The sequence below is a fragment of the Hypanus sabinus genome, chromosome 4 (genome assembly GCF_030144855.1).
Source record: "Hypanus sabinus isolate sHypSab1 chromosome 4, sHypSab1.hap1, whole genome shotgun sequence".
NCBI classification, from domain to species: Eukaryota; Metazoa; Chordata; class Chondrichthyes; order Myliobatiformes; family Dasyatidae; genus Hypanus; species Hypanus sabinus.
Genome location: NC_082709.1, coordinates 110,354,668 through 110,371,363, shown reverse-complemented (window position 1 = coordinate 110,371,363; position 16,696 = coordinate 110,354,668). Strand labels below are relative to the sequence as shown.

The following is a 16,696-nucleotide window of genomic DNA, read 5'->3' as shown; positions in this document are numbered from 1 at the left end:
AAAATAAGACAATCTCATACAGACATTTTATTCACTATATTTATAAAAACAGTACCTCAGTCTATAATGTGCAGTACAAATAGATATCTCGCTGAAAAAAAGAGTACAGACTTCTGTATGCTATTAATCAGAAAAACTGAAAGATGTCAACTGTTCATTGAGAAGGAAGGAGGTTATAGTTAACCATTTAGAATAACTAGTCATTCCCATGTCTATGGTATAGAACTTGTCAAGCCATTATAGACAAGAATATTAAGTTCTCACAGTAAGCTGTTACAAACACAAAGCAAATCACTACAGAATACTACTTCCAAGGAGAAAAGTACAAGTATTTTCTGGTACCACAGCATAGATTAGTAATATGTTCATCAAAACTTAAGAAACCTTCAACGTTTTGGTTTAGTAGTCCAGTTCTGAAGGTTATGTCACGTATACTTAAGAGTGTAAGCCAGTGCTGAGCAGTGGCTTAATATTCATGGCTTTATATATAATGCTGTTGCACATATTGGAAGATGTAGAATCCTAGTGGGCAGAGTTAGCAAACTGCCAAGGGTACAAACCCTGATGGGAGTTATACACAGGCATCCGAACAGTAGCCAGGATGTAGGCCACAAATTACAACAGGAGCTAGAAAAGACATAACAAAGGCAATTTTGTAATAATCATTGGGGGGGGGGGTGGATTTCAGTATGCAGGTGGATTGGGGAAATCTGGTTGCTGGATCTTGAGAGAAGGAATTTGTAAAAGGCATACGAGATATTTTTAGAGCAGTTTGTGGTTGAGCCAAGTAGAGGAATGGCAATTCTGGATTGAGTGTTATGTAATGACCCAGATTTGATTAGAGAGCTTAAGATAAGGAACCCTTAGGAGGCAGTGATCATATGATAGAATTCACCCTGCAGTTTGAGAGGGAGAAGATAAAATCAGATGTGTCAGCTTTACAGTGGAGTAAGGATAATTACAGATGCATGTGAGAGGAACGAGCCAAAGTTGATTGGAAGAGGCCACTAGCAGGGATGATGGCAGAACAGCAATGGTTGGTGTTTCTGGGGGAATTTCAGAAAGCACTTGAAAGATATATTCCAAAGATAAAGAAGTATTCTAAAGGGAGCAGGAGGCAACTGTAGCTGACAGGGGAAATGAAAGACAGCATAAAAGCAAAAGCATATAATATAGCAAAATTTAGTGAGAAGGAAAAGGATTTGGAAGCTTCTAAAAACAACAGAAGGCAGCTAAGTAAGCTATAAAAGAGAAAAAGTTGAAATAAGAGGATATAAAGTTTTTTTCAAATATATAAGGGGTAAAAGAGTGGATATTAGACCACCGGAAAATGACACTGGAGAGCTAGTAATGGGGGACAAAGAAATGGGAAGTGTTTTGTGTCAGTCTTTGCTGAGAAACTACTTGGGAAGCTGAAAAGCCTGAAGATAAGTCACCTGGACAAGATGGACTACATTCCAGGGGTCTAGAAGAGGTAGCTGAAGAGATTGTGGAGACACTACCATGATCTTTCAAGAATCACTGAATGCTTTAATGGTTCCTGAGGACTGGTAACAAACTGTTTTGGTCTCTGCCATTATTTGGGTTCATCAGATGTGTGGAGAGTGGGAGCTTGCTCGCCATATCATACTGCCCAGGCTTGCATATCTAGACAGCCAGGATACAACATCCATAGTCAACTCTGACTGAAGGAGACCCTCATTTCACCTCACCTGAGGAATGGAAAATTGCAAATGCCGTTCCACTCATAAGAAGGGATGAAGGCAGAAAAAAGGAAATTATATGTCAGTTAGCCTGACTTCAATGGTTGGAAAGATGCTGGAGTGTTATTAAGGATGCAACTTTGGGGTACTTGGAGGCATATGATAAAATAAGCCTGAGTCAGCATGATTTCCTACGAGGAAATCTTCCTTCTTTTCAGAAGGCTGAAGTGAAAGTGAAGACTAAGTGCTGCACATACAGCTGCTTTACAAAATAAGAGCCCATGGTATGGGAAAGGTACTTGAATGGATTGAAGATTGGCTGATTGGCAGGAGGCAAAATGTGGGAACAGAGGGGGCCTTTTCTGGTTGGCTGCTGCAGGAGTTGGTGATGGGACTGCTTCTTTCCATGTTCTCTATGAATGTTTTGAATTAACGTAATGATGGCTTTGTGGCCAGGTTTGTGGATGATATGAAGATAGGTGGAAGAGCAGCTACTGTTGAAGCAGGGTGTCTGCAGAAGGATTTAGACAGATTGGGGGAATGGATAAAGATGTGGCATATAGAATATAATGTAGGGAAGTGCATGGTCAAATATTTTGCTAGAAGAAATAAAGGTGTGGAGTATTTTCTGAGTAGGGAGGGAATTCAATAATCAGAAGTGCAAAGAGACTTGGAATCCTTGGACAGGATTCTCTGAAGGTTAATTTGCAGGTTGATTTGGTGGTGAGAAAGGCAAATGCAATGCTGAGGGTTTTATATTGGTTAGCCTGCACTTGGGAGTATTGAGAGCCGTTTTGGGCCCCTACCTGGGAAAGGATGCGTTGGCATTGGAGAGAGTGCGGAGGAGGTTTACGAGAATGATCCCAGGAATGAAAGGGTTAACATATGAGGAGTGTTTGATGACTGAGACTGTACTCACTGGAATTTAGCGGAATGAGGGGAGATCTCCTTGAAACCTATTGAATATTGAAAGGTCTGGATAGAGTGGATGCGGAGAAGCCATGTCCCGTTCTGACATCGGTCTATGGCCTCCTCCCATGCCAAGATGAAGTCACCCTCAGGGTGAAGAAGCAACACTTTATATTTTCATCTGGATAGATACCTGATGCTATGCATATCAATTTCTCCTTCTGGAAAAAAAATTCATCCCCTCTTCCTTTAATCCCCACTCTGACTTTTCACCTCTTCTCACCTGCCCATTACTTCACCCTGGGTCCCCTCCTCCTTCCCTTTATTCTATAGTCCACTCTCTTCCAACAGATTCTTTCTTCTCCAGTCCTTGAAATTTCCACTCACCTGGTTTCACCCATCACTCTCCAGTTAACCTCCTTCCCTCCTTCCACCTTTTTATTCTGGCATCTTCCCCCATCTTTCTCAGTCCTGAAGAAGGGTCTCTGCTCAAAACATTGACTTTATGTTCATTTTCATAGATGCTGCCCGACTTGCTGAGTTTCTCCAGCATTTTGTGTGTGTTGATGTGGAGAGTATGTTTCCTGTAATGGGGGAGTCTTTGAAAAGAGGGCATAGCTTCAGAATTGAGGGGCATCCATTTAGAACAAAGATGAGGAAAAATTTCTTTAGCCAGAGGGTACTGAATCTGTGGAATTCTTTGCCACAGACGACCGTGCAGGCCAAGTCATTGGGTATATTTAAGGCAGTGGTTGATGGGTTCTGCATTAGTCAAGTGTCAAAGGTTACAGGGAGAAGGCAGAAGAATGGGATTGAGAGGGCTAATAAATCAGCCATGATGGAATGGTGGAGCAGACTCGATCAGCTGAATAGCCTAATTCTGCTCCTTGGTCTTAGTGTCTAATCTTTGAAAAATTAACTAGTGTATCAGTTTAAAATTCTGAAAAGATGAAATCCAGTACTGTTTCATTGCAAAAGCAAGGGGAACTTTGTCAAATTACATTGTACTTTTAGCAGCATTAACCCAGTACAATAACTTTTGCCTCTGTAGGTTCAAACTTCAAATAGAAATGAACATTTAGTATGAAATATAGAGGAGGAAATGCCAGAAAATGTTGTCCTTTTGGGTGATGTGTGAAAATGAGGACTTATCTACCCTCTCAGATATATATAAAATATCTTGAAGCGTTATCTAATGATGATCAAGGAGCTCCCCCATGTCCTGGCCAGCAATAATTCCTCATCCAACATCCAAATAGATGATCTGATTATTTAATAGAATCAAAAGAAATGCTGGAAAATACTCAGCTGGTCAAGCAGCATCTTTGGAAAAAGAAACAAAGTTAATGTTTTAGGTTCAAGGTCCTTCTTCAGAAAGGTATACCATATCAAAGTCCCTTTATCAATTCATTATCAATGTAACTTGTCTGCTACAGAAAAGAACAAGTATTCACAGTTAGCTTTTGCCATGATAAAGCCATCTAAATTGATAGGAATTCTAGAGAGAATGGTACAAACATTTATTATTAGCACAGTGTGAATTATTTTGCAATATATTAATCAAATCTTAAACTTTTAATACTTTCTTTGAATGGTGTACACTTCAGTTCTGAAGCCTATGTACTGTATAGCTGATATATAGAAGCAAGTTAACTTTCTCTTTCCATTGATGCTCCCTGGCTTACTGAATGTTTCCAGATATTTTATTTTATTTCAGATTTCCAGCATCTGCTGTATTTGATGATCCAGTCATTTATTTCACTGTATTTTTTAGGATTCTGGTGTTTGTAAATTGACAGTCACATTTTTTGCATTACAACTATACTTGAAGTACTGCAGCTGTAAAGATGTCCTGAGGTTGTTAAAGGCATCATTGAAGTGCAAACTCTTTCTTTCTCTTCCCATTGCAAACATAAAGTATTTGCCTCAGTACAAGAACCAAGTTTTGATAGGTACATTTACTAACAACATGAAGGCAATTCAACTAAAGATAAACTTGTTTTAGTTTGTAAAAAGTAAAATCTTAGACATAAATAAAAACATCAATAAAATTGAAACAGTGCACATTCTGAGTACATACTACATACTTAAGGCCACATTTTCCTCTTTCATGAATAAAGTTAATTGTCTTTATTTCATTGTTTTTTAGACCCAGAGAAAAAATAGTAGGTGTGCAGATGATTATATGTAAAATAGTTCCTGGAACTTAAGTGGCCATTTTGAACAAAATAAAGGGCCCCCCATTTTTTCCACAGCCAAATGGCAATTGAGATGACAAATATTGCTTGTTTTTAACTACAGAGTATGTAAATCTATTTTATATATAAAAAAAAGAGCATGATGAAAGTAGATGGAATTGTGTTTGACCAATGAGGACCCATTGTCCTGATCAGCAGACTCACAGGAATGCAAAAATTTTCAAACAGATCAGCAGATTTACAGCAGATTAAAAAAGTGTTGCCAACCATTACAAATTTAACCAGCTATAGAACCTGGTGGGGACATAATGCAATGAAAAGTTCCTCAAGCAAACATCAGAGTAATGTTCTCTTCATAAGTAAATCAAAGACATATATAGATTTAAATTGGGTAGTTGTTATATAATGTTAAATTTTAAAAACTGCATTTTGAGACATATTAAGGTAACAAGAAAGAAGCACACTAATACAACTTGCATTGACATCTCACAGCAGGGTTCCCAACCTTTTTTATGCCATGGAGTTCTACTGTTAACTGAGGTATCCATGAACACCTATGCCAGAGTAAGGAAACAAGGATTGGGTCTGAAGCTGCAATACATTTGGAGGTTAATGAGGGCCAGATAAATAATTTGAGGAGGTCTGATATGACAACATCTCATGTTCATTGCTGTAGAATTTTGATTACTCCCAGTGTCATTTTTGACCTGCTCAGTGTTAAAATACAATCAATACTTTCGTCAGTCCTCCTCTGTTACTTATACATTTTACTGCTCTTCACACTCTCAGGAAAATATGACCCTTAAGGCATAGTGTTAGGGGAAACAACTCCAAAATAACTTAAGAATTTTGTCTAACTGGATTTTCCAAAAGGAAATATTCCTTTGCTAAAACACATTGAGACAGGGAAGGGAAAAATATCAGCTATAACCAAAAAAAAATGAAGATTCTGCTGCCGTGGATCGTACTGGTGCAGTGTGAATACCATCCTGAATGAGACGAAGCATCAGTTTTCTTCCCTCTTCATGTCACTGTCTCCATCTTTCATTTTCTGCTCTTGTATTTTATTTCTTGTAGATGCTATAGAAGAACAGAATGAAGAACTACTGCTCAATATTGTCCATACTAAACCAGTTCATATATTCAATGATGGTATTATAATTAGGGTGAGAATTCATGATCTGAATCGTAGAGCATCACATTTATTTACTGATGGGGTTGACACTCACTGGCACTGCTGAAAACCCACAAAATTATGTTTTGTTCAACAGCTTAACAGGTATGGATTTTGGTCATATTGTTCTGATCATCTACAGTTGCAAGAAAATGTTTGTGAACCATTTGTAATTACTTGGTTTTCTGCATTAATTACTCAAAATGTGGTCTGATCTTCATCCAAGTCACAATAGTGGACAAACAATTGTACTTTCCATGTCTTTATTGAACCCATTATATAATCATTCACAGCCCAGGCTGGATAAAGTAGGTGAACCCTTGTATTTAACAACTAGTAGACCCCCTTTTAGCAGCAATAACCTTCACCAAATGTTTCCCGTAGCTGCCGATTAGACTTTTACTATGGAGAGGAGGAATTTTAGATTATTCCTGCATACAAAACTGCTCCAGGTCATGCCACAGCATCTCAATTGGGTTAAGATCTGGATTCTGACTCGGCCATTCCAAAACATGAATTTCCTCCTTTTCAAACCATTCTGTTGTTGATTTACTCCTGTGTTTCAGATCATTGTCTTGTTGCATCATCCAACTTGTATTAAGCTTCAGGTGGTGGCTACCCTGGCATGTAGAATGTCTTTGATACAAATTTGAATTAATTGTTTCTAAAACAATTGCAAGCAGTCCAGGCCCTGAGGCAGCAAAGCAGCCCCAAACCATGATGCTCCTTCCACCGTGCTTCACAAATGGGATGAGGTTTTGGTGTTGGTGTGCAGTGTGCTTTTTCCTCCAACATAGCAATGTGCATTTCTGCAAAGAAGTTCAACTTTTGTCTCATCTGTCCACAGAACATTGACCAGAAGCATTGGGATCATCCAGGTGGCCCTTTGCAAACTTGAGATGTGCAGCAATGTTTTTTTTTTGGAGAGCAGTGGTTTCCTCCGTGGTGTCAAGGCATGTCAAGTCACTTTTTATTGTCATTTTGACCATAACGGCTGGTACACCCAGTAAAAACGAGACAACGTTTTTCAGGACCATGGTGCTACATGAAACAGTACAAAAACTAAACTGAAATATGTAAAACAACACAGAAAAAACTAAACAGCAAACATGAGGAAATCTGCAGATGCTGGAAATTCAAACAACACACACAAAATGCTGGTGTAATGCAACAGGCCAGGCAGCATCTATAAGGAGAAGCACTATTGATATTTCGGGCTGAGACCCTTCGTCAGGACTAACTGGAAGGAAAGATAGTAAGAGATTTGAAAGTAGTGGGGGGAGGGGGAAATGTGAAATGATAGGAGAAGATCGGAGGGGGTGGGATGAAGCTAAGAGCTGGAAAGGTGATTGGCGAAAGTGATACAGAGCTGGAGAAGGGAAAGGATCATGGGATGGGAGGCCTCAGGAGAAAGAAAGGGGGAGGGGGGAAGCACCAGAGCGAGATGGAGAACAGGCAGAATGATGGGCAGAGAGAGAGAGAGAGAAAAAAAACAAAAAACTAAATATGCCAGGGATGGGGTAAGAAGGGGAGGAGGGGCATTAATGGAAGTTAGAGAAGTCAATGTTCATGCCATCAGGTTGGAGGCTACCCAGCCAGTATATAAGGTGTTATTCCTCCAACCTGAGTGTGGATTCATTTTGACAATAGAGGAGGCAGATCAGAATGGGAATGGGACGTGGAATTAAAATGTGTGGCCACTGGGAGATCCTGCTTTCTCTGGCGGACAGAGTGTAGGTGTTCAGCGAAACGGTCTCCCAGTCTGTGTCGGGTCTCACCAATATATAAAAGGCCACACCGGGAGCACCGGACGCAGTATACCACACCAGTCGACTCACAGGTGAAGTGTCGCCTCACCTGGAAGGATTGTCTGGGGCTCTGAATGATGGTGAGGGAGGAAGTGTAAGGGCAGGTGTAGCACTTGTTCCACTGACAAGGTTAAGTGCCAGGAGGGAGATAGGTGGGGAGAGATGGGGGGGGGGGACGAGTGGACAAGGGAATTGCATAGGGAGTGATCCCTGCGGAAAGCAGAAGGGGGGGGGAGTGAAAGATGTGCTTCGTAGGGGGTTCCCGTTGGAGGTGGCGGAAGTTACGGAAAATTATATGTTGGACCTGGAGGCTGGTGAGATGGTGGGTGAAGACAAGGGGAACCCTATCCCGAGTGGGGTGGTGGGTGGATGGGGTGAGGGCAGATGTGCGGGAAATGGGAGAGATGCGTTTGAGAGCAGAATTGATGGTGGAAGAAGGGAAGCCCCTTTGTCTAAAAAAGGAAGACATCTCCTTCGTCCTGGAATGAAAAACCTCATCCTGACAGCAGATGCGGCAGAGACGGAGGAATTGTGAGAAGGGGGTAGCATTTTTGCAAGAGACAGGGTGGGAAGAGGAATAGTCCAGGTAGCTGTGAGAGTCTGTAGGCTTATAGTAGATATCAGTAGATAGGCCGTCTCCAGAGATGGGAGACAGAAAGATTAAGGAAGGGGAGGGAGGTGTCGGAAATGGACTAGGCAGTTCTCACAGCTACCTGGACTATTCCTCTTCCTACTCTGTCTCTTGCAAAAATGCTACCCCCTTCTCACAATTATTCCGTCTCCGCCACATCTGCTCTCAGGATGAGGCTTTTCATTTCAGGACGAAGGAGATATCTTCCTTTTTTAAACAAAGGGGCTTCTCTTCTTCCACCATCAACTCTGCTCTCAAACGCATCTCTCCCATTTCCTGCACATCTGCCTTCACCCCATCCACCCGCCACCCCACTCGGTATAGTGTTCCCCTTGTCCTCACCTACCACCCCACCAGCCTCCAGGTCCAACGTATAATTCTCCGTAACTTCCGCCACCTCCAGTGGGATCCCACTACCAAGCACATCTTTCCCTCCCCACCTTTCTGCTTTCCGAAGGGATCGCTCCCTACGTGACTCCCTTGTCTAGTTGTCCCCCCCATCCCTTCCCACCGATCTCCCTCCTGGCACTTATCCTTGTAAGCGGAACAAGTGCTACACCTGCCCTTACACTTCCTCCCTCACCACCATTCAGGACCCCAGACAGTCCTTCCAGGTGAGGCGACACTTCACCTGTGAGTCGGCTGGTGTGGTATACTGTGTCCGGTGCTCCCGGTGTGGCCTTTTATATATTGGTGAGACCTGACACAGACTGGGAGGCCGTTTCGCTGAACACCTACGCTCGGTCCGCCAGGAAAAGCAGGATCTCCCAGTGGCCACACATTTTAATTCCATGTCTCATTCCCATTCTGATCTGTCTATCCATGGCCTCTTCTACTGTCAAAATGAATCCAAACTCAGGTTGGAGGAACAACACCTTATATACCGGCTGGGTAGCCTCCAACCTGATGGCATGAACATTGACTTCTCTAACTTCCGTTAATGCCCCTCCTCCCCTTCTTACCCCATCCCTGACATACTTAGTTTTTTGCTTTTTTTCTCTCTCTCTCTGCCCATCATTCTGCCTGTTCTCCATCTTGCTCTGGTGCTTCACCGCCCCCCCTTTCTCTCAAGGCCTTCCGTCCCACGATCCTTTCCCTTCTCCAGCTCTGTATCACTTTCGCCAATTACCTGTCATCCCACCCCCTCCGATCTTCTCCTATCATTTCACATTTCCCTCTCCCCCCACTACTTTCAAATCTCTTACTATCTTTCCTTCCAGTTAGTCCCGACGAAGGGTCTCGGCCCGAAACGTCAATAGTGCTTGTCCTTATAGATGCTGCTTGGCCAGCTGTGTTCCACCAGCATTTTGTGTGTGTTGTACAGAAAAAAACTACACTAGACTACAGACCTACCCAGGACTGCATGAAGTGCACAAAACAGTGCAGGAATTACAATAAATAATAAACAAGACAATAGGCACAGTAGAGGGAAGTAAATTGGTGCCAGTTCAGGCTCTGGGTATTGAGGAATCTGATAGCTTGGGGGAAGAAACTGTTACATAGTCTGGTCATGAGAGCCTGAATGCTTCGGTGCCTTTTCCCAGACGGCAGGAGGGAGAAGAGATTGTATGAGGGGTGCGTGGGGTCCTTCATAATGCTGTTTGCTTTGCAGTTGCAGCGTGTAGTGTAAATGTCTGTAATGGTGGGAAGAGAGACCCCGATGATCTTCTCAGCTGACCTCACTATCTGCTGCAGGGTCTTGTGATTCGAGATGGTGCAATTTCTGTACCAGGCAGTGAAGCAGCTGCTCAGGATGCTCTCAATACAACCCCTGTACAATGTGATGAGGATGGGGGGGTGGGAGATGGACTTTCCTCAGCCTTCGCAGAAAGTAGAGACGCTGCTCGGTTTTCTTTGCTATGGAGCTGGTGTTGAGGGACCAGGTGAGATTCTCCATCAGGTGAACACTGAGAAATTTGGTGCTCTTAATGATCTCTACCGAGGAGACATTGATGTTCAGCGGGGAGTGGTCGCTCTGTGCCCTCCTGAAGTCAACAACCATCCCTTTTGCTTTGTTCATGTTCAGAGAAAGGTTGTTGGCTCTGCACTAGTCCATTAGCCACTGCACCTCCTCCCTGTAAGCTGTTATGAATGTACCACAGCTCTGAGGGGCCGAAGGGTGCGGGGTAGCCCCCTCCTTTGTGAGAATCGCAAGATCACTATTGAGTCCATTCAGGAGACCCAGGAAATGGGAAAGAGAGAGACGTGCTGAATACCTCGTTCCACTGCGATGCAAAATAATGCGACATTGACCATTGTCTCCTGGAGACCACGTTTGTGGATTGGGGACTATGCTACGTGCAAGCCCTCGGGCAAAGTGGGCTGGTTGAGAGAGAGATTGCATCATCCCAACCTGATTGACATCTGAGACCCCGTGAGGAAGTATAAAGGAGGGTCGGGGGGAACACCCCCTTCAGACGCACCAGAAGAAATGCTAACGATCCCGTAGTAGCGGGAAGCCATTTGAAGGAAGTCACGTGCGTTCGATTCCGTTGCTGGAATCGGTGACTGGAACCACGAAAACCAGCTTTTAGCTAACAACGGGGAAGCCCGCTCCCCTGATTCAACGGATTCGCTTCATAAAAGACCCGGGCAAGTTTCTTTTCTCACCAATCTCTCTCTCTCTCTCTCTCGCTCGCTCTCGCTCTCTCCAATAAGTGAAAGCCCAGTGGTCCCCCAAAAGGCTGAAGCCTGCCGGAACCGAGTGACTTTTATATTTCCATTGGACAATATATTATCCCCTAGACAAACGATCGAGCTGTTTCTTATTGATGGTTATTATTAGTCCCGAGCTTTTAGATTGAGTAGTGACGACGTATATTATCTGAATGTTTGTATTAATCTTATTTTTATGCCCCTTCATAAATAAAGACTTTTAAAAATAGTACCATCAGACTTCAACGGTCCTCTCTATCTTTGCTGGTAAGTGATCCAGTTACGGGATTTCGTAACAAAGCTGACTCGTCGTTCTTGCTGATGAGACCCACCACAGTCATGTCATCGGCGAACTTGATGATGTGGTTCAAACTGTGTGTTGCAGCACAGTCGTGGGTCAGCAGAATGAACAGCAGTGGACTGAGCACACAGCCCAGAGGGGCCCCCGTGCTCAGTGCGATGGTGTTGGGGATGCTGCTCCCAATCCAGACTGACTGAGATCTCCCAGTCAGGAAGTCTAGGATCCAGTTGCAGAGGGAGGTGTTCAGGCCCAGTAGGCTCAGCTTTCTGATCAGTTTCTGAGGAATGATTGTGTTGAATGCCGAACTGAAGTCTATGGACAGCATTCAAATGCATGTGTCTTTTTTGTCCAGGTGGGTTAAGGCCAGGGAGGGTGATGGCAATGATGTCATCTGTTGAGCGGTTGGGATGGTATGCAAACTGCAGGGGGTCTAGTGTGGGGGGCAGCAGGGTCTTGATGTGCCTCTTGATGAGCCTGTTGAAACACTTCATGTTGATGGATGTAAGTGCAACGGGACGGTAGACATTGAGGCAGAACACTGAAGACTTCTTTGGCACGGGGATGATGGTGGCAGCCTTGAAGCACGTTGGAGCAATGGCTCTGCTCAGGCATTTATATCCTTCCATATTGTTGTTCAGTGTTTTTCTTACAGTGAACATCTGAACAGGTTTTTAGCAAGTTCCAGAGATTTCTGCTTTGTTTGTCTTTTTTATAGGGCAGGGTACCTCTACAACTGACACATCCAATTTTATCTCATTGATTGGAACACCTGACTCCAAATAGCTTTTGAAGAAGGCATCACCCCACAGGTTCACATACTTTTTTTGAACCTAGACAGATTATTTAAATGATGTACTCAGTATTGATGCGAAGTACAATTGTTTGTGTGTTATTAGTTTAGGCAAATTGTGTTTGACTATTATTGAGACTTAGATGAAAATCAGATCACATTTTATGAGTAATTAATGCAGAAAACCAAATAATTACAAAGCACTCACAAATATTTTCTTTGTAACTGTAGTTGATCATAAAAAGGCACCCCCATTCTGATATATGCACGTAAAATAAGTTTTGTTTATTGAGGATTGAGCCAATATAACTATTCTTTCCTAATGTTATCAGGAAGTAAATACTGTTAGTTTTCTGTGCCTCTTGTTACATAACTTCAGTCTCTTGTGTTCCAAACATACCTTAGTCAACTCATCCTCTCAAATACTTTCATGTAACTTCTACAGGGGCAGAGGAAAGAATCAAATGGATGAATTAAGAAATGTGATGGATTGAAATAACATGGTTAGTTAGTTAAAGATAAAGAAAAAACAGTGGCAGCATTAAAACAAATGCTAAGTGTGCATTCCACTCCACAGTGTGAGAAATAATTTGACAAAGTAAATATTTCCAAAAATATTAATAGAAACTGGTAAGCAAACAGTCTACTTTTGAACAAACAAAGTAATATAACAAATGTATTATAGGGATGAGCGTGAAGATAAGGAGTAGAACGGTAGTGATAAAGGGAATATGTGTTGTAGAGAGGAATAATGTAGGTAAGGAAAGGACACATAGATTGTTTAAGATGAAAAGTATAAAAGGGTTTGTTGCATTAATATGCTTTTTTGAATTATAGGAAGTAAATTTGCAGACAGATTTGAAAGATCTCCTAAAATATTTATTTTGTTATCAATACTTGGGACCTGAATGCCACCTGAATTCTTTTCTCCCCTTTGAGCGTTCATGGGTGTGGCTCACCAGGATTCTATGGGAATGTTGTACTGTATATTTTCAAAGAGGCTTGAGCACATCCTTAATTTTTTTCCCTCTGATCTCCTGGTAATCTTATGACACACTATATTTGCTGGCGGACTTCCTCTGTTCCATTAACACGAATTCATGCACTTATCCAATTTTATACATCCCAATCATCATTATTCTATCTCATTCATCAGCACAGAAAACTTCATCATCAAATGCAATGTTAAATTCAGAAAATACATTAAACTTTCCTCCTATTCAGGTATTATTCCCTTAAAATTAAGGTAACCCTTCCCAAATCAATTATTATTAATTCCAGATTCAGAAGCAAACAATGACTGGTTAGTAGTTTTACATTATAGTCAGATGTTTACAATTATTTCTGAGGAAAGCTCCACGTCTCCCTTTCTCAAGTTCAGGAGGTGACAAATTGATCGGAACGAGTAGAGACTTTGGAAACCAAAATTATAATGCCTGCAGGTAAATTCATAAAATTTTTTAAATAGCGAGCCATCTGCCACACCACATCTGTTCAGACAGTCCAGAATGCTCTAAGATAGGCAAGGCAACACTATCCTGTAAATCATTCAGGTTTCCACAAGTACTAGCTTGAGGAAAATAAGAATAATTTAAAGGAAAGAGTTGATCATCTCGGAAGCAGATGCTCAAAGAGCCGAGTCAATATACAGAAGAGATCCAGCACCCTTGAATTTTCATAACCTTATTTTGCAATTCTTCTCGTGGTTAATATAACCATATTTATGCCAGCAACTTTAGTGAAATGTTGAAACACCAGTGAACACAGTGTGAATGCAGAGCATTGTGGATAGAATGGAAACGAAGAGCTACTTTGGGACTATGGTGCAGTATGTTATCACAGGAACAAACACAACCATGCAGCTTAAATGACTCCATCGCTAGCGTATCCTGAGGTTAGAAAGGAAGAAAACTGCAATTTATTTCAGAAGTTTGATCAAATGCATGTTTCTTTAGTTGTTGAAAGCTCTCTCGGCCTTCCTGGAAATATATTCTAACTCTATCTCCTGCGCCTTGTCTCAAATGCTGGCAAGGAGTTGTTACCAAATCTCTTCCAAAATACAAAACAAGAGGAGCATTCATTGTGGTTACAGGAAAGCATTGACTAGAATAGTCTTTTTTTCTTGGTGAAAAAAGGGTCTAAGGCAACTCCTCATATACATCTTTAACATTCTGCAGAGGTTTCATAGAGTAAAAAGATGTTTATACATGGCAAGACAAAATCTAGAATCATTAACACAGAATTTCCTATAAAAATCTAATGAAGAATTCAGGGGAAACTTACTTATTCATAGAGGTAATCCAAATTGCACTGATGTATACAAGAGGCAAAAAGAATAACAAGAGGTTTACTGATAGAATTACATTTGACTTGTGGAGTATGAGCTGGGATTGTTGAAATTGCTAAAACTGTAGTTGCTGGAAATGCTGTGACTTGACTTGCTGAGTATCTCCAGCACTTTTGTGTTTACACTGAATATTTTGTTACCTTTTTCATCCAGAAGCTAGATACAGCTGGAAGTGCAATTGATTTATTATTGTCACATGTACCAAGCCACATTGAAAAGTTAGTCTTGCATACTGGTTCTTACAGATCAAATGATTAAACGGTGCACTGAGTTAGGGTACAAATTCTAGATGTACTTTAACACTAGTAAGTTAAAATCATGAAATAAAATAGCAATTGGAACAATAATGTTGCAGCTACATAGGACCCTGGTCAGACCCAACTTGGAGTACTGTGCTCAGTTCTGGTCACCTCACTACAGGAATGATGTGGAAGCCATAGAAAGGGTGCAGAGGAGATTTACAAAGATGTTGCCTGGATTGGGGAATATGCCTTATGAGAATAGGTTGAGTGAACTTGGCCTTTTCTCCTTGGAGCGACGGATGATGAGAGGTGACCTGATAGAGGTGTACAAGATGATGAGAGGCATTAATCGTGTGGATAGTCAGAGGCTTTTTCCATCATGTGGGTGCAATTGGGTGGTGTGGGCTTGTTGGACCAGAAGGGTCTGTTACTGTGCTGTATCTCTAAATAAAGTAAGTATCTCAGGGTTAAGGTTCAAAAAGTCAACATTATCAAAGCTGAGAGTTACATGTCGGTCTAAGCTGGATAAAACATGACTATTTTTCAAATTTGGATCAGACAGGGTACCAAAAGATATCTCATGTCTTTAGGCTCAAGTCAGGGTTAGGTTGCCCATGGCAGGTTCAGGCTGAGTTTTGATGGGATCCACTATTTTGTGGTTTAAGGTTTACTGTGCTTGTTCCTTCTGCAGAATATAAAATTCCTGAATAAATTGTGGTGTGCTAGTTTTAGCAGACTTCAAATTATTTCTCTATGAAATGTGATACAAATGTAAGCACCACACAGAGCTTCTGAGGTGAGGAGGCCTTCAGGTCATTTGATTATCACACCTGCACAGGCTGAGAACATGCAGAAAATGCTAATCAACCAAGCATGGGAAATTAAATTTCACAATCACACACTAAGCATCAAGTCACATTTATGCCTTGGGCATTTAGCAAAAGCACTTACTCATTTCAGCAATCTGCTGCAGTAATTTCGATTCCCCAGACAAGTGTTTGCTAAAAGGCAAAAAGAAAATAAATGTAAACACAGATGAGTAACTACCTTAATGCCAATAAATCCCATTGGTACAATTCTGCTGACATAACCTGTGATTTTGTTTTGCCCTTGGATTCAAGTGAAATTGAATTTGTTCTTGCTGCTTCCTAATGGATGTGAATGGAACAGTGCTGGTATCTTTGTTGCTTACCTGCCATCAGCTTCATCCTGTTCATCCATATCAAAGCGAAGCCTTTTTAGTGGCTTTGGCACACTCCCCATGTCCCCAGCCCGCTTCAGGTGCCGATCGCTGCAACTGACCAGCTGGTTGATTTTCTGGAATTTTTCTGGTGTCTGCAAAAATGATCATTATTGTGACAATCACTGAACTGATCACAGCCCACTTTGGTGATGGGTGGTTAGGAGGAGGAGTAAAGTTTTACAGATTTAAAAAACTTTCAACAGAATGTTCAACTTTGCCTCCTTGATGTATTTTAAACAAAGGAATGATCCCCTGACAAACCTTACATGCCTGCCACTATATTATTTGATTGGCGATGTAAACCAAGTGCGGTTAGCCAGGTTTAGATGGGATAGACAACACAATTTATTGGCATGTTCTTGATTATCCTGGACAACATCTATTTTATTTCTGTGTTTGACAGTACACAGCTCTGTTATCAGTCACAGGGAACACAGAGAGAAATATTCCATTGATCCTCTTGAAACTGATGACCTGATTGTAAGCATATATATTTTCCCCCATATTCTTTAACATCTTTGCTATTAGAAAAACTCAGATTTAAAAATAACAAATCTAATATCAATTCTCATTTAAAAAGAGGTGCCTTGTATTGTTTACTCAGACATCAGCTGAACTGTGTTTCATTGCTAGAATGAAAATTACACTTCCTAATTATTGTTACAAGAAAGAAAGAATCAAATCATTACTGAATA

The 16,696-nt window shown here is 41.5% G+C and overlaps 1 protein-coding gene across 2 annotated transcripts in view; it reads right to left on the bottom strand.

Annotated features, from left to right (window-relative positions):
* Positions 1–14: 14 nt before the first annotated feature.
* rb1 (retinoblastoma 1) overlaps positions 15–16,696 on the bottom strand; it is a 294,100-nt gene continuing 277,418 nt past the window's right edge. For both annotated transcript variants that reach the window (XM_059967858.1, XM_059967859.1), the window contains 3 exons: positions 15,951–16,093; positions 15,710–15,759; positions 15–5,890 (listed from right to left, as the gene is read on the bottom strand). In XM_059967858.1, coding sequence (XP_059823841.1) covers positions 5,817–5,890; positions 15,710–15,759; positions 15,951–16,093 — 267 coding nt within the window. In that variant the 3' untranslated portion in view covers positions 15–5,816. The remainder of the gene's footprint in view (positions 5,891–15,709; positions 15,760–15,950; positions 16,094–16,696) is intronic.